The sequence below is a fragment of the Lithobates pipiens genome, unplaced genomic scaffold, assembly GCF_037356315.1.
Source record: "Lithobates pipiens isolate NorthernLeopardFrog02 unplaced genomic scaffold, aLitPip1_a1.2 Scaffold_13, whole genome shotgun sequence".
Lineage (NCBI taxonomy): Eukaryota > Metazoa > Chordata > Amphibia > Anura > Ranidae > Lithobates > Lithobates pipiens.
Genome location: NW_027507718.1, coordinates 177572857 through 177599316, shown reverse-complemented (window position 1 = coordinate 177599316; position 26460 = coordinate 177572857). Strand labels below are relative to the sequence as shown.

The following is a 26460-nucleotide window of genomic DNA, read 5'->3' as shown; positions in this document are numbered from 1 at the left end:
AGGGTTTACAACCACTTTAAAGAATCATTTGAGTTGTTAGAACCCAGTACACTGAAATAATCACGAGTCACCACCAGTAAAACAATACACTAATCCAATGATCAGGTAGCAGCAGTGATAAGGTGGTAGGGACAGCCTGAGGCCCTTTCAGACTCGTGCGACTTGAGACTGCAAAGTCGCATGACAAGTCATACCCCATGATTTCCAACAAGTTCAGTTCATATCTGTGCGACTTCAAAGTAGTTTTTGTACTACTTTTGTCCAACTTTGATGCGACTTGTGGCAGAGACCTCACGATTACAGACATTGCTTCAAGTCGTGGCAAAAATCATGGCAAAAGCACTTGACTTTCAAGTTGCACAAGTGTGAAAATAGCCTTAACAATTGGATTTTACTACCGGGGGGGTACTTCGCCCATGGTGGTAGTAAAATCTGATCATCATTCCTGCAAATGCGCTGTAAACACTACGGACAAATCTGATGGCTAGCCATGTTAACTGTGACGTTGGCCCATCAGAATGCAGTTCACATGCACAAAAACCCACTTTTCATTTAGGCACCGTTTCCGCTTGTGCAACTTGTCCTGCGACTTTGGACTGCAAAGTTGCATGAAAAGTTGTACTCTGATTTCCAATGAGTAATATTCATATCTGTGCGACTTCAGACTAGTTCCTGCACTACTTTGGTCCCACTTTGATGCAACTTGAGATCCATAGACCTCCGGAATACACAGGCATTGCTTTAAAGTCACATCAAAATTGTGGCAGAATTGTGCAACTTTCAGGCTGCGTTAGCCTGAAAAGCCAGAAAGTTGCACGATTCCGCCTCAACTTGAAGCAATGCCTGTGTATTCTGGAGGGTTATGGACCTCAAGTCACATTAAAATGAGACCAAGGTAGTGCAGGGACTACTTTGAAGTTACTGTGACTTGACGTCGCACAGATATGAATGGTACTCATTGGGAATCGGGTACTTCTTGTCATGCAACTTTGCAGTCCCAAGTCGCAGGACAAGTTGCACAAGTGGAAACAGACCCTAAATGAAAAGCGGGGTTTGTGTGCATGTGAACTACATTCTGGCCAACTTCACAGTTAACATTGCTATCCATCAAATCTGCAGAAACCTAGGCTCAGGGCTGGTTCACACTGCTGCGTGGTGCAAAATCGCATGTGATTTGCACTGCAGTGCAAATCACAGGCGATGTCCATGCAATGCGATTTCAGCCATACAGGTAGTATGGCTGAAATCGTATCGCATTCGGACTAAACTCGCACGGGACCCTTTTTTTGGTCTGCACCAGAATCGGATCGCATGGCACCCATGCGATCCGATTCATGTCCAAACTGACACTTTGCAGTGCGACATGCGAGCTGAAATGGGAGTGTATCACCAAAATTTATGACACTGAGATAATTTGACAATAGGCTTGTGCTCTGCACCAATGAACTAAATCAAAGTAAACGTCCCCAGGACCTGCCAACCTTCTGTGTGAATCAGTCTTCCGATTCTAATCATTTAATATGGCTGAATCAGAGCTTCGGTTCACTTGCTTGTCAGTAGACTCAGCAAGTGAACTGAAGAACCGAAGAATCGATTCATTGAATCGGTTCATTTCAGTGAGCATTTTAAAATGAACCGATTCACTTTAAAGATCCAGACTTCCCATCACTACTCCTTTCCTTCCTGCCCATTCAGAGCAAAGTGAGGTGTTGGATATATGCTCCACCCCCTAGACAGATCACATGCTTGACTGACAGCGCACACTGTTTTGAACAGTATGGAAGGAGGGCGTGTGATAGCTAAAGCCATATCACAGGACATGTGACGTGCTGTGGCTAAGCTTTGCCCACCCCCTGGATGTTCTGCGGCATCTCTAGGAAATGTAATCGTGTGACCAAAGTAGAAAACTGGGGGGAAAAGTAATGGCAACTGAATTTTTAAATCCTAATGTTATCACATTAGTGGCTGTTGGTATGCTCTATATTGGGGGAGGAGGCGGCAGATTAAATTGCAAAACCTAATTGATGTATGTGTGTATAGCAAATGTGCGGCCTAGTAAGAGGTTATTTACAATGTAGACGAAAAAAACACATGTATGTCTAATGCTATTGCAATGTAAAAGCAGCACGTGTAGTTTGGAAACGAAATGCACATTATCTTTTCAGTTTTTTTTTTTTTTTTTTTTTTCTTTATCTTTACAGAAACGACCCTCTCAAAATCCAGAGCCTATTGACCCCTCAATTCCCAAGAAAGTCCGTATATCGCACTTTGCACACCGTTCACAGCCTAATGGAAAGTTAAATTCCTCTAATGGAAGGGATTCACCAGCTCCTCCTACACAGCCTCCCACATTGGAGTCAGTGATCTCCAGTTCTCAGATACAACAGTCCCATGACCCTCTTTTAGACTCCAGCACTGACATACAACAAAAAGACTGTGAAAGCCTAGATGCCTCTGAGAGGCTTGGTCATGCACCACAGACGGACTGTTCTCCTGTGGCCAAACAAAACTGTAATCCCACACATGGAAAGCCTAAAAAGAAGTCCAAAAAGCACAAAGAACGAGACAGAACCAAGGAAAAGAACCCAGAAGAAAAAAATTGTAGCTCTGGGAAAATCAATGTTGCTCTTCAGGATGTCCTGGGTAAGTACTGCTATCTGTATTGGATATTGGGTGCTGTCTCTCTTTTTTTAAATTGCTCTGGGATTGTGTTTTTTCATTAGAACATGTTAAAAGCAAATCTTGCTAACCTAATATCCCTATGAACACCTGATGGGGATAACATCTGGGATCCAAAAAATGTATGCAGGGGATTCAGTGTGTGCAGCCTATGTTTTGACAAGTCTCCCTTTGAGTCATATGTTTAGGGCACTTTTAACACCACTAGTAGCTGAAGAAAGGGTCAAAACCGCCCACGTTGCGAAAGCTTCCAAAGAGCTGCCCATGCATTCCAGTGGCCAGGGGCGGTTTAGGAGCACTGTATACAGCTCTCCCAAACTGCCTCCAAGATGCTGCTTGCAGGACTTCTTGTAACGTCCCGCAACCACACCACCCTAGTGTGAAAGCACTTGGGCTTTCACACTTTGGGTGGCATGGGAGGTGTTTTTCAGGCGCTAAAATGCCTGAAAAATGTCTTCAGAGTGAAAGTAGCCTAACTTTTAAGTGCTTTAGTTTGGATAGGTATGGTGTAGTCTGAGTATTAACTACTTCCCACCCAGGCCAATTCTGACATTCATCTTGTAAAAATCATTTTTTTGTGCGGGTGCAGAATTTCAAGATTGAATCCATCCATTTGGTGGTGGCCTCCCTTCATCAGAGGGACTTCCTGGCCTTCATAGACATCAAGGATGTGTAGATATATCACTATCTGTGCTAGGCATCAGAGGTTCTTGCATTTTGCAGTCGGGGGTGCTTATCAGTTTGTGGCACTTCCCTTCAACCTGACCTCAGCTCGACTTCTGTACTGGCATTACTGAGACAACTGGGGATTGCAGCGACTGGCTACCTGGATGACCACCTTCTGCTGGCGGAGACTCCTTCTGCACTGATGAACAATGTGGGTACCACAATTAGGACTCTGCAAGGGTTCTGATGTTTCTTGAATATCAAGAAATCCACCTCGACATTGACTAGGAGGCTGGAGAATATAGGTCTTGTTCTCGACTCAGCGCAAGGCAGTGTATTCTTTCTGGTGGACAACCTCCAGAAACTTTAAACTGTGGTTCAACTGCTGCTGTCCTGCAGACATTCTTCTCTTCAGTTTTTGCATGCAGGTCCTGGGTCTTAAGGTGTCCACCTTTGCCAATGTCCCTTATGGGAGGGAATTCTTAGCCAGGTGGGACAAATCTACAGTTTTTGAGGACAACCAGATTCATCTGGGTCAGTCGGCCAGAGCCTCTCTTCTCTGGTAGCTTCAGTCTCTTTTCCTCCTGACCTGGAAGTCCTTTCTCCTCCTCCATTGGATGGTGGTCATTGATGGTCATTGGGTGCCAGAGGAGGCTTAGCTGCCCATCAAAGTCCTGACGCTATGGGAGTTTAGGCTGTATCTGGAGCAGTGGATGGACTTTCTCCGAGGTCGCCCAGTCAGAATCCAGATGGGCTAAGCCACTGCTGTGGCCTATGTCAACCACCAAGGTGATAAGAGGAGTACAGGAGTGGCGCTGGAGGCCTCAAGCATTCTTCAGTGAGCAGAGCTTCACATGCCGACACACTCCATCATGTACATTCCAGGTGTTGAGAACTGGCAAGCAGCAGACTGTCTTAGTCAACACGCTGAATCAGTGGGGGGCCATATACCCAAATGTGTTCTGTCAAATCTCTCTATGCTGCGGCACCTTAATTGTGGATCTTCTGGCATTCTGCCTCAACAGGAAGGTGCCAAGGTTTGTGGAGAAGGTGATCCTTTGGATGCAATGGATGCGTTGGTGGTGCTGGTGAGTCAGTATAGTCTTATGCATTACGTCCTCTCATTCTCCTTCTTCATCTGCTGTGCTGGATAGAGCCCAACTGTGTTCTTGTAATTCTGGTAGCTCTGGACCAGCCTCATTGACCCTAGTACACTGACGTGGTGTGGCTGGTCACGGACGCTCCCATGCAGCTGCCCCCCCCCCCCCCCCAGGATGATCTTCTGTCACAAGGGCTAATCTTTCACCCTGCTTTGTCCTTGGCTTTGATAGCATGGCTGTTGAAAGCCAGGTTCTGAGAGACTGAATTGTCTGGTTCAGTGATCCCCACAATGCTACAGGCACGCGAGGCTATCTCTTTGAAGATCTATCATTGCACATGGAAAAATTATTTTTATATTGGCTGGTACAAGGCTCTGGGTGTCCATACATGCACCTCCTCTGGTTTGGGTTTTGGCCTTTCTCCTACAGAGCGCTGAACAAAAACTTGCTTCAGTGCCGGTTCACTGCCAGACATCGCATGTAATTCGCAGCGCACTGCTGTTCACATTACATGCGATGTCAGCCATACAGATAGTATGGCTGATATCGCACTGCATTTGATCCAAATACGTACAGTACCCTTTTTTCTGTTCGGACCAGAATCTGATCGCATGTGTGTTCACGCAGTCCTTTTTTCTTATCGTACGTCACAGGATACAGCCATAGTAGTTACTATTTGGGTTATAGGAAACCTTCAGGTGATGGACACTGGCATGCCCTAAGACAAAAAGTACACTCCTTATATAACCCCTCCCACTACTGGGAGTCCGAAGAAACAAGGTTTTGCCTGTAAACGCTTCTCTTTTAGAGAGCTGGACCCGGGATCCAGTACTTTTGGTACTAAGGCCATAAAGTTTTACTGGTGGTGCTATTCGTTAAGGGATTGTGGGTTTCCCCAAGGGTCCCTGGCTCTTAAAGGTTTAACAGAACCCACCACGAAGGGTGAAGATTGGGTCTGTTGGTTTTTGCCACAAAAAACCCTGCGGCGGGAAAGGTAAGTGGCGTTTTCTAAGTATTTTTTAAAAAATTTTTAATGAAATGCCTCCTTTTAACCACTTGACCACTGGGCACTTAAACACCCTTAATAACCAGACCAATTTTAAGCTTTCGGTGCTCACATTTTGAATGACAATTACTCAGTCATGCAACACTGCACCTATATGAAATTTTTGTCCTTTTTTTCACACAAATGGAGCTTTCTTTTGGTGGTTTTTAATCACCGCTGGGTTTATTTTTTGTGCTGTAAAAGAAAAAATACAGAAAATTCTGTAAAAAAAAATGAATTTTTCTTCGTTTCTGTTATAAAATTTAGCAGATTAGTAATTTTTTCTTCATAAATTTTGGCCAAAATTTATACTACTACATATCTTTGGTAAAAATAAGTACAAATTGGTGGATATTATTATTTGGTCTTTGTGAAAGTTATAGAGTCCACAAGCTATGGTGCCAATATCCGAAAATCGATCACACCTGAAGTACTGATGGCCTATTTCAATTCTTGAGAGCCTAACATGCCAGAAAAGTACAAATACCCCCCAAATGACCCCTTTTTGGAAAGAAGACATTCCAAGGTATTTAGTAAGAGGCACAATGAGTTTTTTAAAGTTGTCATTTTTTTCCCACAATTCTTTGCAAAATCAAGATTTTTTTTTTTTTACTTTTTTTTTTTTTCTTCACAAAATTGTCATATCAGTTTATTTCTCACACACAGCATATGCATACCACAAATTACACCCCAAAACACATTCTGCTATTATTCCCGAGTACGGTGATGCCACATGTGAGACTTTTACACAGCGTGGCCACATACAGAGGCCCAACATGCAGGGAGCGCCATCAGGCGTTCTGGAGCACCCAGGACAATTCTGACATTTCTCTCCTACATGTAAAAATCATCATTTATTTGCTAGAAAATTACATCGAATCCCAAAACATTATATATGTTTTTTTAGCAAACACCCTGGAGAATACAATCGAGGTCGTTGCAACTTTTTATCTCGCACGGTATTTGCGCAGCAATTTTTCGAATGCTTTTTTTTTTTTGGGAAAAAAAAGTTTTGTGCTTAAAAAACAAAACAAAAAAATACAGTAAAGTTAGCCCAATTTTTGCATAATGTGATGAAGTTACGCTGAGTAAATGGATACCTAACATGTCACTCTTCAAAATTGCATACGCTCGTGGAATGGCGCCAAACGTCGCTACTTAACCACTTAAGGACCGCCGTATTGCCATTGTACGTCATTACAATGGCACAGGCAGGCACAAGCATGTACGTGCCTGCCTTCCAGCGGGTGGGGGGTCCAATCGGACCCCCTCCCGCTGGATACGGCGGTCCGGTTCGCTGCAGGAGCGATCCGTGATGAGGGGATGGCCGTTGGTTTCTGGCCATCCCCTCTCGATCGCTCCTGGCCAATGACAAGCTTCCTCCCACTGTGTATTGTATACACAGGAAGGAGGAAGTGATGTCATTCTCCTCGGGGCGGTCTTTTTGACCGGACTACGAGGAGAAGACAAAAAGTAAGTGCACCAAAACACAACACTAACACATAGGTACACACCCCCCCCCCCCCCCCCAGTCACAGTGTCACTGATTGCATATTTATTTACTGATCATCGGTTGTAAAAGTAAAACCTGTCAGGGCAGTTAGTGTTAGGTCCAGGGTAGCCCCCTATCACCCCCAATAAAGGTTTAACCCCCTGATTGCCTCTAGTTAACTTTTTCACCCCCTTTTGCCAGTGTCACTAAGCGATCATTTTTCTGATCGCTGCATTAGTGTCGCTATTGTCGCTAGGTAGCTAGTTATTTTTTTAGGTTCACCGCCAGGTTTTTATAGCGCATTGTTAGCGGGATCAGCCCAGATACCTGCTGGCACCTGCGTTTTGCCCCTCTGCCCAGCCCACCCAAGTGCAGTATCGATCGATCACTGTCACTTACAAAACACTAAACACATAACTGCAGTGAACGCAGAGTCAGGCCTGATCCCTGCGATCGCTACGTTTTTTTGGTAGCATTTTATATTTAAATCCGGAAGGCAGTGCTTGGTTTTCGGGGTCCCGTACGTGGCTAGGCTCCCAAAAAGTCCCCCACATGTGGTATCCCCGTACTCGGGAGAAGCAGCAGAATTTATTTTGGGGGGTAATTTGACGTATGCCCATAGCATGTGTGAGCAATATATCATTTAGTGAAAACTTTGTGCAAAAAAAAAAAAAATTTTTTAAATTCCTGCAACTTGTGGCAAAATATAAAATATTTCATGGACTCAACATGCCTCTCAGTAAATAGCTTGGGGTGTCTACTTTCCAAAATGGGGTCATTTGGGGGGGGTTTGTGCTATTTTGGCATTTTATGGCCTTCGAAACTGTGATAGGTAGTGAGGAGTGAAATCAAAAATTTGCACCCTTAGAAACCCTGAAGGCAGTGATTGGTTTTTGGGGTGCCGTACGCAGCTAGACTCCCAAAAAGTCCCATATATGTGGTATCCTCGTACTCAGGAGAAGCAGCAGAATATATTTTGGGGTGCAATTCCACATATAACTATGGCATGTGTGAGCAATATATCATTTAGTGACAACTTTTTGTAAACTTTTTTTTTTTGTGTCATTATTCAATCAATTGGGACAAAAAAAATATTCAATGGGCTCAATATGCCTCTCCACAACTTCCTTGGGGTGTCTACTTTCCAAAATGGGGTCATTTGGGGGGGGGGGGGGGGGTTTGTACTGCCCTGCCATTTTAGCACCTCAAGAAATGAGATAGGCAGTCATAAATTAAAAGCTGTGTAAATTCCAGAAAATGTACTCTAGTTTGTAGACGCTATAACTTTTGCGCAAACCAATAAATATACGCTTATTGACATTTTTTTTTTTTTTTTTTTTTTTTACTAAAGACATGTGGCTGAATAAATTTTGCCCTAAATGTATGACTAAAATTGAGTTTATTCGATTTTTCTTATAACAAAAAGTAGAAAATATCATTTTTTTTTTCTCAAAATTTTCGCTCTTTTTCCATTTATATCGCAAAAAATAAAAATCGCAGAGGCAATCAAATACCATCAAAAGAAAGCTCTATTTGTGGGAAGAAAAGGACGCAAATTTCGTTTGGGTGCAATATTGCATGACCGCGCAATTGCCAGTTAAAGCAGCGCAGTGCGAAATTGTAAAAAGACCTCTGGTCCTTAGGGTGTTTATTGGTCCGGGGCTGAAGTGGTTAAAAATCCCCAAAGGTGACAATTTAAATTTTTTTTTACTGGTTATGTTTTGAGTTACAGAGGAGGTCTAGGGCTAGAATTATTGCTCTCGCTCTAACGTTTGCAGCGATACCTCACATGTGTGGTTTGAACACCGTTTTCATATGTGGGCGGGACTTGCGTATGCGTTCGCTTCTGCATGCGAGCACATGGGGACAGGGGCGCTTTAAAAACAGTTTTTTTTTATTTTATTTTTTTTATTCATTTTACTTTATTTTAGTTTGACATTTTTTTTACCCAAAAATAAATTTTTTGATCACTTTTATTCCTATTACAAGGAATGTAAACATCCCTTGTAATAGGAATATGGCAGGACAGGTCCTCTTTACAGTGAGATATGGGGTCAATAAGACCCCACATCTCACCTCTAAGTTGGGAAGCCTGAAAGAAAAAAAAAAAAAAAAAAAGATTCTGGCTTTGATCGTATTGGCGAGTCGGTAGAAGCACCGGAGGGCAGCGGGTGTCTATGGCTGGGTATCGCAGAGTATGGCTGGGTGTTGCAGGGCATTGCAGAGTTAATTTTCGGTGAGCAGCGATCTCTTCCCCCTCCGCTGTACCGATCGGTACAGAGAGGGGGAGGGAGGAACCGGCTTCATAACATGACGCCGGTTTGTTTACAAGTGATCACTGTGGACCCGGCGGTCACGGACGCTCTCGAGTGCGCGCCATTCTGGGAGGACGTCATATGACGGCCTCCCAGAGTTAAACAACCGCCCTGTAGCTGTCATTCGGCTATGGGCCGGTTGTTAAGCGGTTAATTAGTAAATGTTGTCATGCCTGTGTGTCACCACTGGGGGCTGTATGGAGAACATACCTTCTCATGCTTCCTCAAGAGAACACGCTGGGTCTGGTGCAGCAGGCTTCTTCTCTCCAGCCAGCAGCAGACCTCTGGTAAGTCTGGGGGTTTTTTTTTTCCTCCAGACACCAAACCCCCCACCTGTGCCGATTCTCCCCCTCGTCACGAGGAAGAGCGTTGGGAGAAAAAAAACAGTCTGGGAGAGAGACACCGGGAAGAACGCTGGAGCGCACCGCTCGTTTTTATTTTACATACCGCTGTTTGTTTACTCCATAATGTGAGTACCCTGACGCTATATCTTAATAAAAATTGTTTTTTTTCTAAAATACTACACTATGGATTATCATCTCTATATCTTGTGAGGTATACCCACCCTAAGGCCATAGAACTGGAGCGATAGAGACACATACATCAATACTATAATAAGGCTGTAACCTCACAGCCGTGAGGTAAGGGCACATCCTCTCACTTATTGGATGAAAGAAAGAAAAAGCCACTGCACCTATATGTTTGCATGATAACACCAACACCAGAGCTTGAAACAAAGAACTTTTATTTTGCAGAACTTTGCACGTTTATTTTTTAATATTTTAGATTTACATATTTGTATTACTAGCACTTTATCCCCCCTTATTTTTGTCACCTGCAATGTTTACACATAGTTTTGCTGCTAGCAATATTTGCACAATTTAATGCACTGCATGAAATATCAGTCCATGCTTTATATATAATTTTTTTATATGTTTATTTGATTCATTGAGACTTGTTTTTATTTTACACATTCACTTGGCATGCTATATTGCATTTCTTACACAGTTGTGTTTATTATCACCAAAGTGATTGCATATAGATCTTTGTTATCCGGTCACTGACCTATGATTGTCATTTCATCTATTCACTTGGCATGCTATATCGCAGTTTTGCACAGTTATGTTGATTAATATTAGAGTGAACGCATATAGATTCCCGCTGTTCAGGTATTAACCCACGATTGCTATCATTATTTATATACCTAGCTCATTATGCACTATATCAGTTTAAAGGCACTTCCATATTAAGTCAATATCCATATATATAGCTCTTTTCCATTACCTCTCATCTATAGCTTCAATTCTTGCCCCCTTGTTCACTTCCCCTCCCCCTCTCTCTCCCTCTCTACCCTACCCTGACTCATACTGCGCGACACTAACATTTATAGTTGACAAAATTTATGGAGTAGGCAAAGCTCTTTTCTAGTGTACGCAGCAGTTTCCTATTTCTTTGTTTGGTTGGCGCAGAGGTATTCTATACATCAAAAATAGCTTTAAATTTACTGACTAAATGGTGAACAAATCTCATATTGGCATACATTGAAGAGAGTCAGCAATGATAATATAAGGATTAAACCAAATGGGTATCCACAGCAGGCAAACTCTTCATGCAACTCAGTGGGTCCATATTGCTTAAACTACATGCTTCAAAGGAAAATCTCAGCAAGCCGTTAGAAACCTTAGTATACATGGCTTATTTGTTGACCAGCAGTCCCAGGTGAAAAAACAGCATACCAATTGTTTAATACATCCAGCTCATTGGCAAACGTCATTTTATCCAACAGGTTGACTGAGTATAAAGTGGAGGGTCTCTAATTAAACAAATTGTACCCATAAGCTGGCCGAAGCAAAAAATTTAATACTTTCCACAGTTCACCAAACTGTCCTATAGTAATCAGCCTTCCATAGATGGGATGAACATCAGCAGATAGAGGTGCTGGAAATGGATAACAATATAAGTGCCCAGCTGAGCTCTCACCACTTCAGGCGTCGTTTCTGCAGTCTGTCCGCTGAGCATACAGTGGCTCTCAGGCTGATCAATGTTGCCCAGTGTGTAGCTTTATAGCATCAGGGCACCCTTCCGTTCTGTTGTGAATGCTACAGTAGAATGTTCCTTGTGGTGTGTTTCTTTTTCCATACAAGATACTGTAGCCTCCTTATGAGGAGGTGCCCCCACTTGCTCAATATGGAGATCTCTTTTGCAGCTCTCGGATCTGGCAAAAGGAGTATTGAGACGAATGGGGGACTTCCTCAATAGTTCCAATGTACAAACTGGAGTTCCAAGAGTTTAGTCTCCTCGTTTTCTCATATCAAATGTTTCCAAGTCTAAAATTCCTGAATATAATCGCTCTTTTTAGGAAGTCAATCAAATCCATCTCCATCCTACAAGGGGGAGAACTTCTGGCGTCAATTGATGTAAAAGATGCATATCTCCCAAATGCCTATTTCCTCGCTCACTAGTAATATTTTCTTTCAAAGTGGAACATTTTTATTTCAGTGTGTCGCTCTGCTTTCCGATCTAGCTGCTACACCTTGAGTACAAGGTTCTGGCTCCTTTTCTAGCCAGATTGAGGGCCCAGAGTTTAATGATTATGGTTTACCTAGTCGATCTGTTCTTGTTAGACCAGTCGGTAGCCCACTTAGACCCAAGTATGGTCACCACATTCAACTACCTGGAATAGGTAGGTTGGATTCTCAACCTAGGAGCAATCATCTGCAAAACATGAAGAAAATACTTGGGTCTGATCATAGGTACACCCAGAAAAGGGGTATTCATACCCAAGGCTAAGATCAGCGCCTTAAAGGAACTGATTTTAAGTCGAAGCAAGATGATTTTCTCCTATTCAATTTTGTGAGGTTGTTGGGAAAGATGGTGGCTTCATTTGAGGACATTATGCTCAGTTTCATTCTAGACTGCTGCAAAACAGTATCCTATCGGCTTTAAACAAAAAGTTCAAGCTTTACATTCCCAATGTGTCTGACTCCCAAGCCTACGGCCGCATCACCTTGATAACGCTCAATCTCATCTGATCTTGGAGGCTAAGCAGGGTCTGGCCTGGTTAGTACACAGATGAAAGATCACCTGGAATTACCAGGTGCTGTAGGCTGGGTGCACTGGAGCCTCAGTTTATGGTTAACATCCAAAAATCTGCAAAGGGGAAAATCCTTCCTTCGGTTACCTGGGAAATGGTAACAGCATATGCCAACCTTTATTTAGGTTGGGGGACAGTCCTGGAAGAGGCAGCTGTTCAGAAGTGGCCTAGATCAGAACTGGCTTTGCCCATTAACATTTTAGAAATTCAGGCAAAATACTTGGTCCTGAGGGCCTGAACATTCAGTTTAAGGTTTTGTCCTGCTAGGATTCAATCTGTTTATGCCACAGCAATGGCTATATTAATCACCAAGGGGGTCAAAAGAAGTTGTGCGGCCCAGAGAAAGGATAGGATATGATTCACCTATCTTGGGCAGAAATCAATGTGCTTTGCTTATCGGCAGTTTTCATTCTAGGAATAGAAAATTGGCAGGCGGGGAGAATGGTTTCTTTACCCCCCCGATTATTTTCCTGTCAGTATGTCCAGGATTGGGGATCCCAGACAAATATCTGTTTGCGTCCAGGATCAGCAAAAAATATCAACAACTCTGTGTCAAGAACAAAGGATCCGCTAGCATGTGGAATGGATGCGTTGCTCTTCCCGTGGATTTGGTTCTCACTGATTTGTGCATTCCCTCCCCCTATTCTGCCTGCATCCATGACTTCACAGAATAAAGCAGGAAAGGAAGTCATTTCTTGTGAGCCCCAGTAGGTTCTAGTAAATCTTGGTATGCAGAGATCGTAGAGATGGCAGTAGGAAACCCATGAACCCTACCTAGGTGGCCAGACCTTCTCGCAAAGTCCAGAGTTCCATCCTACTTTACAAATGCGAAATTTAAGGGTTTGGCCATTGAGGACTCTAAAGAAGCATGGGCTGTCAAGTTTGGTAGTTTTCTACCTTGGTTAATGCAGAGCTGGCCTCCATTATTATATTATGGAGTCTGGGAAACTCATGTCTCCTGGTGTGAAACCAGGAGCTGCATCCCAGGAAATAAGTCTAGGTAGAGTCCTTGACTTTTCTGCAGATGGAGTGAGAAATTAAGCTGGCCTTGAGTGCTTTCTAAGGACAGGTCTTGGCCTTATACATATTATGTCAATGACCACTTGCTTCGCATTCTTTTGGTCCATAAATTTATTCGGGGTAACACTGCTTGATCACCGGTCGAGTAACCCCTGAACTCTTGGGACTTGAATTTAGTTTTGTCAGCATTACAAAACATTGATAAAGAAAAAAAGGCAAGAACACCCTGACTAATCCTAATCCTTGTCCAGATCGATAGGGTTAAGGGGATTAACCCTATTCAGTCAAACGATCTGTACAATACCGTTAGCCGGAGTAATTGGTGTCAAAAACAGTAAACCCCCCCCCCCCAGGGTTGTAACCCTCTGAACAAAAAGTATATATTGGAAAAGGACTGGAAATCTCCAAAAAGATATTCAAGGAGGATATACTGGATATAATAAGATTTTGATAGCTCACACCACAGATAAATAGTACAAAAATTCAATATAATTAACCCCTCCAATACAATTAAAATTTAAGACAAGGTCTTAATGAGACACCGGTGTTTAACATATATGTGCTCATCCACACCATCCATTCAATCCACACACATCACTATTGTAAAAAATTTTGAAGCATGCATGGTTCTAAAAAATTTGAAAAATTATGAAAAAATTTATTTAGTCTTATTCAAAATTCCATCGATGTGTTTACTCCACTAACGTGACAACTTTATTGCTACAGATATCCTGTTAGTTTTCCCTTTGAATGAAAGTGACTGTGTAAAGAAGTATCTAATCCAAGTATATGAAAGGACCCCTGGTAGCACTTCATAGAAGCTTATCTTCAAAGCCAGGTGTATCAGTCAGACAAATAGACAAGGAAACACAGCTATGGCTTTAAAGAGGGATTCCACCAAAAAAAAAAATATTAAAAGCCAGCAGCTATAAATAATACAGCTGCTGACTTTTAATAAATGGACACTCACCTGTCCCGGGTTCCAGCGATGCCGAGGCCGATCGATCGCTCGGCTCTCGGCTGCTGTAGTCACCATTCTAGGTGAGGCAATCAGGAAGTGAAGCGAATCAGCTTCACTTCCCGGTTCCCTACTGCGCATGCGCGAGCCGCGATGCGCAATAGGAAATCTCCGCGCTGTCACTGGGACCCGTGTGTGTCCCAGCAGACAGCGCGGCAGGGCAGGAAATGGCGTAGACTCCCACGGGAGTCTATGCCCGGAAGTGGGTGAAAATACCTGTCTTTGACAGGTATCTCCACCCCCCCTCCCCCCCTGAAAGGTGTCAATTGTGACACCAGAGGGGGGGAGGGATCCAATCAGCGGAGGTTCCACTTTAGGGTGGAATCCCGCTTTAAATAGGCAGTCTTTCCGTTTATCAGATACAGCTCACCATTTGCCGTCTTGTCTCATGCTTTTTGTTTCTTTTACTTCTTTGATACTTTTTCTCATACAGACAGCTTCATCACATGTAGATTGCCACATAAGTATCAACTTCAAATTGGTTAGAACACATCAGGGTTCTATATTCAGAGCTTGGATTGTTGCCAGCAATTTCAGTCAAATAGTAACATTGTGTATATATAGAAACGACTGTCTTACAATATTCTCCAGTCACCAGGGCACAGACCTTAACCAGAGTCTCCGGATGGAAAAGGGTATAGCATTACAAAACAGCCTTTTTTTGTTTTGTTTTGTTTTCACATGAAAACTATTTTTTCTGGTAACCATATCTGCTGCAAGAAGGGTATTAGTATTGGCTGCTCTTGTAAAGAGCCTTATTTTTATAGTTCGCAAGGATAAGGTAGTATTGTGTCCTCATCCTAACTTTTTGCCAAAGGTAGAATCAGGTTTTTATCTAAACCAGGATATTGTTCTACCGTATTTTTATTTTTTTTCCAGAACCCTGTTCTTTGGAAGAAAAATCAGTTTTTTTTTTTTTTTTTTTTTTTGATGTGCTGAGAGCAGGCAAAATATACTTAAAGGCGATTGCTCAGATTCGGAAAACTGATGGTTTTTGTTTGTGCTGCCTGAAGGTCCTAACAGAGGACAGACAGCATTGAAATCTACTATTCTAAATAATAGATTAGACGGTTTGAAGTAATCGTTTAAGCTTATGGTTTTAAAAAGGTGGATTCCACCCCCTCATATCAAAACGCACTCCTCTAGGGCTGTTAGTGCTTCCTGGACAGTGCATGGCTCAAATCTGTAAGGCCACAACTTGGTCTTCAGTCTATATACATTTACCAGATTCTATCAAATGGATGTAAAATATCATGAGGATATCGCCTTTGGGCGCAGTGTACTGCAAGCTGCAGTATAAAGTCCTCGTCTCTTATTGCCCTACTTTTGTTGGGTCTCCCTCCCTTCTGTTGGCATTGCAATGGGACATCCCACGTAGTAACTACTATGGCTCTATGTCCCATGATGTACGATAAGAAAATAGGATTTTTACTGCTTACCTGTAAAATCCTTTTCTTTGAAGTACATCACGGGACACAAAGGTCTCTCCCTTCTTTGGTATACACGTGTATTGCTTTGCTACAAAACTGAGGTACTCCCAGTAGTGGGAGGGGTTATATAGGGAGTGCACTTTTTTCTTAGAGCATGCCAGTATCCATCACCTGGATGTGGCCTATAACCCACATAGTAAGTACTATGGCTCTGTGTCCTTAGATGTATGATAAGAAAAAGGACTGCATGGAAGAGCGTTGTTGAAAGAAGATTTCAAGGGCAGAACCCTGCCCCATAACAGTACTTAAAGCAAGTTTTTGTTCAACGCTCTGTTGGAGAAAGGCCAAAACCCAAACCAGAGATGGTTTGTGTATGGACACCCAAAGCCTTGTATCAGCCAATAAAAATAAAAATCTACTATACTATGGCTCGGTGTCCCGTGATGTACTTCAAAGAAAAGGATTTTACAGGTAAGCGGTTTTAAAAATCCTATTTGTACCTTCATCCACAGGGTTTGCAATATAGCTCCCCTTGTGTCTTCCCCATTGCTGCTGTGGGACCAGAACTTGTGTGTGTTTTTTTTTTTTTTTTTGTTGTTTCTCTAGAAACCTCCCTTTGAGCATAAGTAGGGGATTGTCCCTAATATTCTATCTCAGAAAGTTGCCTTCCCAGTATGCACAGTCTTCGCACCCTAAGAAGGCTATTCTGGCTGTTAAGATCATGAGATCAGGTTTTTGGTGTCTTGATGCTTCTTTAGTGGATTGTCACAGAAGGGCTTACCAGGGTGTGTGTGTGTGTGTGTGTGTGTGTGTGTGTGTGTGTGTGTGTGTGTGTGTGTGTGTGTGTGTGGGGGTGTTTAAAAAAAAAATATATATATAAATATATATTTTTTAAGATTAGTCAGTGTCAGGAAGTATATAACTCCTACAGATCTAAAATCAGATTTCAAATTGAGCAAAGAATATATTGCCGAGATGTGACTAGTTATCCTGTCAGTATTCTTATAAAGATACTCCATTGCCTTCGTAGTGGGCAAATCCGTTTTTGACTTTTTTTTTTTTTTTTTTTAAGAAAAGTGTTGTGGGTATAGCAATCAGTTTTCAAAGTAGGTTGTATTTTTCCAGCATTCAAAAATCAGCTATATGCAAATGGATTTTTGTCTGTTCACCAAGTAAAAGTAATGAGGTAGGACCCAGAGTGAAAGCTGGATTGGAGAGGATGTAGGCTAATGGACTGTGGGAGGATTTAAATTCATGGACTGTGCTCAGACGGTCCCACGGGTTCAATGTGAGCGACATAAATTGACTTAAGATTATGGGCTTATCTTTCATCAGCAGCCACATAAGGTGACCGGTTTGGGAGCTTCTATGTGTATTTGGCTGGATTTGGTTGTCTCAAAGGAAATTTGGTAAGATGGTATTGAAAATAATGACCCCTCCTTTAAAATCACATTTTATTGCTTTACAGCCTGAAATAAAGACTTTTATTTTTTATTTTTTATCCAACTATATTTACACAGTGTAACTTATAACATCCAAGTGAAAGATATAACACCAACATATCAGAGAAAAAACAATAAAAAAAAAAGGAATCGCCGAGTTGCGATTCGTTTTGCTCTAATTACAGCCTTTAGTCTTTTGGGCTATGTCTCTTCTAACTTTGCAAATCTAGACTTTGCCCACTCTTCTTTGCAGAACTGCTCAAGTTCAGTTAAATTTGGTGACCTTTTTGTGGACTGCAGTCTTCAAGTCATTCCACAGATTTTCAGTGGGATTTGTTTGGGAGGACATCCACCTTTTTCTTCAACCACTGTGATTATTTGTGCTGTTTGCTTTGGGTCATTGTCACGTTGGAAGGTAAACCTTCTTTCCACTGACAACTTTCTGGTTGAGGGCAGCAGATTTTCCTCAAGAATATGGTTGTATTTTCTCCCATCCAATATTCCCTCTATTCTGACAAGTGCTCCAGTCCCTGCTGCAGAGAAACACCCCCATAACAAGATATTTCCACCTCCATGCTTTACTGTAGGATTGGTGTTTGGATGTTGAGCCATATTGGATTTCCACCAGACATATCGTTTGGTGTTGAGGCCAAATAAACATAGTTTAGTCATCTGACCATACCACTTTTATTCTGTGTGGCCTCAGAATCTTCAAGGTGCATTTTGGCAAAACTTAGTCATGATTGCTTGTTGCCTTTAAGGAGTGTTTTGTCTTGCAACCCACCCATACTAGCAACATTTGTGTTTTATTGTTGCATGCACACAATGACCACTGTCATAAATTCCTGCAACTGCTTCAGAGTTGCTGTAGGCCTCTTAGTAGTCTCCCTGACCAGTTAACTTCAGGCTCTTTTATCGAGTTTGGCACGACAGGGAGGGTCTGTGTTGTGCTAAATACCTTCCACTTCTTAAAAATCTTCATTGTGCTTCTAAGCATTGATAAAGACTTTGATTTTTGTATCCATCTCCTGACATGTGCCTGTCCATAACTTTATCCCAGAGATCTTTTGACAGTGCCTTGCTACCCATAATTGGTTGATTACTTCAGTTGCGCTACCAATGATTGAAATGCTCCATGAAAGCGGTTTTCATGCTAAGCTAATAAAAGTGAGATTGATTGTATCAACCCAGAGTGGTACTGCGGATACAATATCGGTAGAAAGTGCCACATCCTTAAATTTGGAAATAACAAAAAAGAAATGGGACTTGGACTTTTTAGGCACAGTCGACAATTATTTTATCCAATAATAGTACATTTTATTTTAATATATACATAAAAGTATGTAGCGGCGGGCTCCTGAAGAGCACGCCCTATGCGTTTTTTCAAAGTTAATTTTGCCCAAACTACAGTTTGGTTTGGGTCTATTTGCCTAAATTGGACTCCTGTGTCAGCCTGACTGGGCTGTGAGATGTTCAGCCTAGCCACAGGGGGCACTGTTTCTTGTGGCGGGCGTGGAACTATGGTCTGGTCAGGCGCTTAAGTTACTCTTTCAGAGCCGGGTCAGTGGGAGTGGCCCTCTCACTGTGCCCTCTGCCACGGAAGTCATGTGGTTCGGGGTTCCGGTCCAGTATCATGTGCTGACTACTTGGTCCTGGTCCTCCTGACCAGCCCCCAGGAAGGCTATATGGCCTGGGGTGCGGATCCACCTGACTTTGATGCCTCGGGGCTGGCTAGCCCAAGGCAAGTAAACTCTGAGGTGGTTGGGTGCCGTCTCCAGTTCGGGAGAGACCCATTGTACTTCAAGCATTCCAGGGGAGGACTCTTTAGAAGAACACCACGCACGGGTTGGTTTTCTTAACAAGCGCCTGGAAGGGCTGAAGTTACCGAAAGAATCCGGTCTTGTGGATATCGCAGGCTGAGAGATCCAGGTATCCTTCAAGTGTTCTACAGCTTAGTTTCCCTACATGTTCTGCAACAACATCTGTGACAAAGACTTTGTTCCTGAGTAAGCACCTTGTTGGCTGCTAGGCCTTGTGAGAGAGGGACTGTCCAACCTGAGTGTTCATCTAGCTGCGAATGGCTATTCTCTGGATGCAGTCAAAGTAAGCAAGTTCTTTAACGTTTTCTGGACTTTGAGAGTGCCTGAACTAACTTTTCCAACCATCTGATCCCAAATTGAAAGACTGTTCAATGGTTTGAGTTTTTGCAAATAAAATCCATTCAAGTGGATCTATTGTCAGTCTCAAGTTACTGGGTCTTCTACCGCAGAACATCCCCTAGACGTGTCACAAGGAGAACGGAAGGTAACTGTAAGCCCAAAAATAACCAGCAGCTCCTTTGGGGTTTCGTGCTACAAGTACAGGATCTCTAAAACTTCACATATATGGCTTAATACATAGTAGTGACCACAGCTGATTAGTTGCATAGCTACATAGTTAGGTTGAATAAAGACACCAGTCCATCAAGTTCAACCTGAGTGAGTGTGGGTGCGTGTCTGAAATTGTCCCTATCCCTGTACATTGTCAGTTGTAAGTTTGTTATTAAAAAAAAAAAAAAACATGTTATACTTACCTCCACTGTGCAGCTCATTTTGCACAGAGTGGCCCCGAACCTGCTCTTCTGGGGTCCCTCGGCAGCTGTCTCTGCTTCCTCCCGCAGGTACTTCTCACATTCTCACAAGCTCCCTCGGCGCGCTCCCGTGATACAGCCGGCGGCTATAGCGGCTTGCTGTATCACACGGCCCCGACGCTCCGCGTCAGTGGATGTGATTGACAGCAGTGCGAGCCAATGGCTGCGCTGCTTTCCTTCCATCCACTTCAGCCAATCGTGGGATTTTCGAGGGGTAAGGTAAGTAAAATGCGGGGGGGGGGGGGGGCTCGGGGCGCAGGCAGTGTCAGATGTTTTTTCACCTTAATGCGTAGAATGCATTAAGGTGAAAAAACATTTACCTTTACAACCCCTTTAATATAGGCTTACCTATATGTACAAACAAACCAGGGGAGTTTACTTCCTCTTTTTTTTAAAAGGGGGGGGGGGGGGATTTACAAATAGTTGCCCAATCTCTAGAGTGGTTCTGGGCAAGTGTAAAGTTTAGTGTAAAAATGAAAGAATTCACATGAGATTAGTTGAGGGTTTTTTAGGAGTCTGTTCGTACTTGATCTTAATTTGGGGAGGGCTAAGGCATAGGATTTGGTCGACCAATTTTTTTTATTTTTTTGCCAAAATAGAGCTCAGCTTGTCATATAGTATCTAAAATTTTTGCATCTTGCCAATCTAAGAGTTTTTTTTTTTCCTCTGCCTTGGTAGTGAGACAGAAGTTTAGGTCCGTACATGCTGTTTCTATCTCTGGTCTCAAGTCTTTACGTGGCTCTTTCATAACCTAGAGTCTTGATTCCTGACTGCAAGTGACAAGATTAGCTACACTGCGAACAGCAGTTGAATAAAATATTGATTTCAATGACTGTGTATGTGGTTTTGACGTAACCGTATAGAGGGAGGTAGTTCACATTAAGATTACTTGGGAACGTAGCAGTAGTTGTATGTTTAGGAATAGACTTATTACCTTTTTGACAATGCAATGTATAAAATTGGTATTGTGTTAATTCATTCTGTTTAAACTTTTTACAGCGGTCTTAAGTGGACCATGCCTTCCCCTCAAACCTAAAAAGCACAGGTGTATGCAGCTCTGTGTGCTCAATAAACATTACTCGGTCACATGGGAAAAAATTTTGTGTAAACAATTTTCCCTTCTACTTCTGGCTTCCCCCAAGGCACTGGTAGTTACTTCAGGGAATATCCAATTGCCTCCTAAAGGATCCTGTAGGCTTTTCACCCCACCACTGAAGTGAACGGGATTATTTCCCCTTCCTCTGGATCAACTGTGGGTTTAGGATTGTGTATAATGGAGGTTTTCTATTAACCTTCCTTTTTTCTCTCCCCCCATATAACCTACCTATGTAAACATGGCAGATTAAGCATAATTGTGTTTTTGTGAAGTTTTTATGGTTCAGCTTTTATAAAATATTTATTTTTTCTAGATTTGAATGGAACTTGCAGTAATTCCAGTAATCCAACATCAACATCAGAGCTTCCAGATTACATTTTGTAAGTATATTAACTCCTATTTTGTATTTGAAGCATTTGTTTTAGATGTATTGGAAGACTATTTAATTTCTTGTAATATCTTAGGAAATATACAGCAATCTCATCTCAGGAGCAGCGTCAGACTTACAAGACTGACTTCAACGAAGAATACAATGAATACAGAGATTTACATGCAAGGATAGAGAGGATAACGAGCAGATTTACACAACTGGATGGTCAGCTGAAACAGCTCTGCTCTGGTTCAGAGGAATACAAGGTATAAAGCGCAGGCATCACCATTGCATAGCTTCCTCTGACTGAACTTTCCAGCAGGTTTGCAACTCCAGAATTAATGTTGGCTGTTGGTACATGAGGGCCACTGTTGTGCAAATGGTATTTATTTTTTCCATCCATTTTAAAGGCCTAGGAAGTTATCTTTAACCTTTGGGTTATACTGCTACCAACCAGGGGATTAGACTGTGGCAACAAACTGTTGTCCGGCCTTGTATAACCCCTTCTATTACCAGCAGTTCTGTTACCAACTAGTCCTTTTCTTAGGCTTTTCTCTTAAAAATTTTTTATTTTTTTTCCAAAACCCTTTTTTTCCTTTTTATATTTTATTTCTCTGTTAAGTTTTTTTTTTCTGTTGCTGCTGCAGCTTTCTGTTTGCATCTATCTGGGTCGGTCATATTTATAACCACCAATTTTGTACCACGCCTGGACACCACTGGACCTGACATTTGCAGGGATAGCCTTGAAGTGACCTTCTGACATTGGGTTCTGCATGGGCCACTTTCCAGCCTTTGTTCTGGTAAAAGTTAGCTGTGAAGTGCTTTCAAGGCCACGTGCTCAATCGCTTTAGAGCGGTTGCTTTCTCAACAAGGGGTTCACCCAGAGGTTTCTATTGATTCCTTTAGCAATTACAGTGCCTTGCGAAAGTATTTGGCCCCCTTGAACTTTTCAACCTTTTGCCACATTTCAGGCTTCAAGCATAAAGATATCAAATTTTTATTTTTTGTGAAGAATCACCAACAAGTGGGACACAATTGTGAAGTGGAACGAAATCTATTGGATTTTTGAAACTTTTTTAACTAATAAAAAAATGAAAAGTGGGGTGTGCAAAATTATTCGGCCCCCTTGCGTTAATACTTTGTAGAGCCACCTTTTGCTGTGATTACAGCTGCAAGTCGCTTGGGGTATGTCTCTATCAGTTTTGCACACCGAGAGACTGAAATTCTTGCCCATTCTTCCTTGCAAAACAGCTCGAGCTCAGTGAGGTTGGATGGAGAGCGTTTGTGAACAGCAATTTTCAGCCCTTTCCACAGATTCTCGATTGGATTCAGGTCTGGACTTTGACTTGGCCATTCTAACACCTGGATACGTTTATTTGTGAACCATTCCTTTGTAGATTTTGCTGTATGTTTGGGATCATTGTCTTGTTGGAAGATAAATCTCCGTCCCATTTTTAGGTCTTTTGCAGACTCCAACAGGTTTTCATCCAGAATGGTCCTGTATTTGGCTGCATCCATCTTCCGCTCAATTTTAACCATCTTCCCTGTCCCTGCTGAAGAAAAGCAGGCCCAAACCATGATGCTGCCACCACCATGTTTGACAGTGGGGATGGTGTGTTGAGGGTGATGAGCTGTGTTGCTTTTACGCCAAACATATCGTTTTGCATTGTGGGCAAAAAGTTGGATTTTGGTTTCATCTGACCAGAGCACCTTCTTCCACATGTTTGGTGTGTCTCCCAGTTGGCTTATGGCAAACTTTAGACAAGACTTTTTATGGATATATTTGAGAAATGGCTTTCTTCTTGCCACTCTTCCATAAAGGGCAGATTTGTGCAGTGTACGACTGATTGTTGTCCTATGGACAGACTCTCCCACCTCAGCTGTATTTCTTTGCAGTTCATCCAGAGTGATCATGGGCCTCTTGGCTGCATCTCTGATCAGTCTTCTCCTTGTCTGAGCTGAAAGTTTAGAGGGACGGCCAGGTCTTGGTAGATTTGCAGTGGTCTGATACTCTTTCCATTTCAAAATGATCGCTTGCACAGTGCTCCTTGGGATGTTTAAAGCTTGGGAAATCTTTTTGTATCCAAATCCGGCTTTAAACTTCTCCACAACAGTATTACGGACCTGCCTGGTGTGTTCCTTAGTCTTTATGATGCTCTCTGTGCTTTCAACAGAACCCTGAGACTATCACAGGGCAGGTGCATTTATACAGAGACTTGATTACACACAGGTGGATTCCATTTATCACCATCAGTCATTTAGGACAACATTGGATCATTCAGAGATCCTCGCTGAACTTCTGGAGTGAGTTTGCTGCACTGAAAGTAAAGGGGCCGAATAATTTTGCACGCACCACTTTTCAGTTTTTTATTTGCTAAAAAAGTTTAAATTATCCAATATATTTTGTTCCACTTCACAATTGTGTCCCACTTGTTGGTGATTCTTCACAAAAAATTTAAATTTTATATCTTTATGTTTGAAGCCTGAAATGTGCCAAAAGGTTGAAAAGTTCAAGGGGGCCGAATACTTTCGCAAGGCACTGTACTAATTTCTAATTACTAAGTTCCTACTGACAGGATTGATGGGTTTTAGCCATCTCCCAGTAGGTCATTCTTTCCAGTGACCATAACACTAATGTATCATGAGTTGTAGATATAGTAATTTGTAGCAGGGGATCTCGGAGACCAGAAAGTTGTGTCCAGGGTTCCTCTGTGTTGAAAAGGTTGAGAAACACACGTAGTGTGTTGGTTAGTTCAGCCAAGCACTGAGAGTGACTAAAAAGGCTTAGTGTGCTGGACACCTTTATGTCCCATTTTTGCGGTTTGTGTTTTGTTTTTTTTTTGTTTTTTTTTTTTGTTTTTTTTGCCACCATGGTGGTCCCACCTATCTGTGTTTTGTGATCATGATCTTGGTACTATTTTTCTACAAAATTCAGGCATACTGATGGGAGGGGTAACCTGGGGCCTGGCTTAGTTTTAGTTTGTGTGCCAGTGTTCAGTCCTCCCAGTTGGTGATAGTATAACCTGATCTGAGACTTCCTGTGTTCCTTGAATTCCAAGAAAAGTGTTTTACTGGAAGTACAAAATTCCTATATTGAGAACTGTATAGGTTTAATACATAATGTGGTATATAATTTTCCTATTAATGGACAAAGCTCTAATTTCATGTATTACATGCATATGATTTAAAAAAAAATATTTTTTGCCATAGTGGTCCTAGGACCTCTATGACTAGTGGAAGTACATTCTGTTAAGTAAAGAAAATGCCCTTAAGCCCCAAAGCTATGTATGTCACAGAGCAAAGCCTGCATTGTATCTCAACAGGAGTTTAATAGCCAGTGGCCAAATTTTTTATTTTTTTTAATGTTTCATATAATTGCTGACACAAGTAGGCTTGAGAATTTCTGCCTCGGAGCCACAGCCCACAAGAGCAGTGATAAAATGGTAAGTTGATTCCAATGTGCTAGCCATACTAATGTCTGTGGAAAGACTAAGTGCCTTGCAAAAATGTGGTTGATTTATGAAGGGGTCGACCCTGAACACTGCTTCACCTTAGTAAAGCAACCCCATAATGTATCACAGTGTGTAGTACATTTTCAAAACTAGGTTATATTCTTTATGTGAGAAACTGTTAAAAGCTGTTTTTTATTGTTTAATTCCTTAATAAATGTAAAGTAAATGCAGGACTGATTATGCCAAAAACACACAAACCAACCAGGTCTAGCGGAGTCCCCACTATTCCTATTCCAACAGTATACAGTCTAGGTGTAGTGGGTCCGCTCAGGGTGTTGCATATTGAACCTTGCAATTAAACGATAACACACTAGGGCTGTCGTGCGCTCCCTTGTTCTATATTTTTTAGGACTGGTAATGCATAGTTTTTTTTTTTCACTTTATATTTTTTTTTTGGTCTATGCACTAAAGCAATTTTAGTAAATTATATATATTATCAGTCTTCAGCTGCAGTGGCTGCATTTGTTTACCTTTTTTGTCTTTTTCATGGCTAACCTGCAAATAAGACAACAAATTCTAACTTTGTGGCTACACACACTTTTTACTGCATATGTCCTTGTCACTTCCTGTAAACTGAAGAGAGACAGCAAAAAATAACTTTCCCTTTGCAAACCACTAGTCCCATCAATCCGCCATATAATGGAGATAAGTAAAGACAGACATGTTTAAGTCCTGCCTGTGTGAGAACTGTAAATTCTTCCACATATGCAGGAAAAGTGTGTGTAGCCACAAAGTTAGGATGTGTGTTATTTGCAGGTTAGCCAGGAATAACTGCATTTGTGGCAAGATCAACAGGTATTTTCTGTACTTGCTGAAAATGTTCTTGGCCTGGAAAAAAAACAAAACATATATATATATCTATCCACCACATCTAAGGACTTAGATGTCCTTTGTATTCACTGTCCGAGTTGTGAATCTTGAGGATTAGTGTCCACATAGAGTGCAACGTAACACGGGTTGTAAATTGAGAAGAACTATTTTGACAGTCTGCCTTATGAGGCAGAGCTGGCTATAGTGGGTACATGGCTTAAAGCCAAAGTCCAGGTTTTCTGTCATTTTAAATAGTAAATAAGCTGGCTCATATGAATTAAATACATTACTAAGTTATACAGCAGCTGCGAGCACTTTATCATACTGTAGTAGCACCAGCTATGTACATTATACAGCGCTGTATTTTGTAACAGTACAGGTGGCTTCCCATCTGCTGCCAGAACAAGATCAAATTAGGCTGAATGTTTGTCAGTGGAAACCTTTGTATTTTTATCAATGATTACAAGACTTGCTCTGTTTGGCCGAGGAGGGAAAACCGAGCAGGTGTCACATTCTCCACCTTGGCAAATCGGAGGAAGCCTTGCATTCGTTGATAAAAATACAAGGCTTCCTCTGGTTGAGAAGAACTCAATTGATTTTATAGTTGCGGCAGAGGGGAAGTCGCATGTAATTCTGTGGAGAACAGTTCTGCATACTGTATGTTGCTAAAGCTACTACAATATGGTTCGGCATTCACAGCCACTAAATAACTTGATAATGGAAATAGTTTGCTTGGGCCAGC

General features: G+C 42.0%; 1 protein-coding gene and 1 pseudogene across 2 annotated transcripts in view; both read left to right on the top strand.

Annotated features, from left to right (window-relative positions):
- Window positions 1-26460, top strand: part of ELL (elongation factor for RNA polymerase II) — a 199107-nt gene that overhangs the window by 160639 nt on the left and 12008 nt on the right. For both annotated transcript variants that reach the window (XM_077475919.1, XM_077475918.1), the window contains exons 8-10: window positions 2202-2643; window positions 21340-21406; window positions 21491-21662. In XM_077475919.1, coding sequence (XP_077332045.1) covers window positions 2202-2643; window positions 21340-21406; window positions 21491-21662 — 681 coding nt within the window. The remainder of the gene's footprint in view (window positions 1-2201; window positions 2644-21339; window positions 21407-21490; window positions 21663-26460) is intronic.
- Window positions 12288-12406, top strand: LOC143979827 (5S ribosomal RNA; annotated as a pseudogene).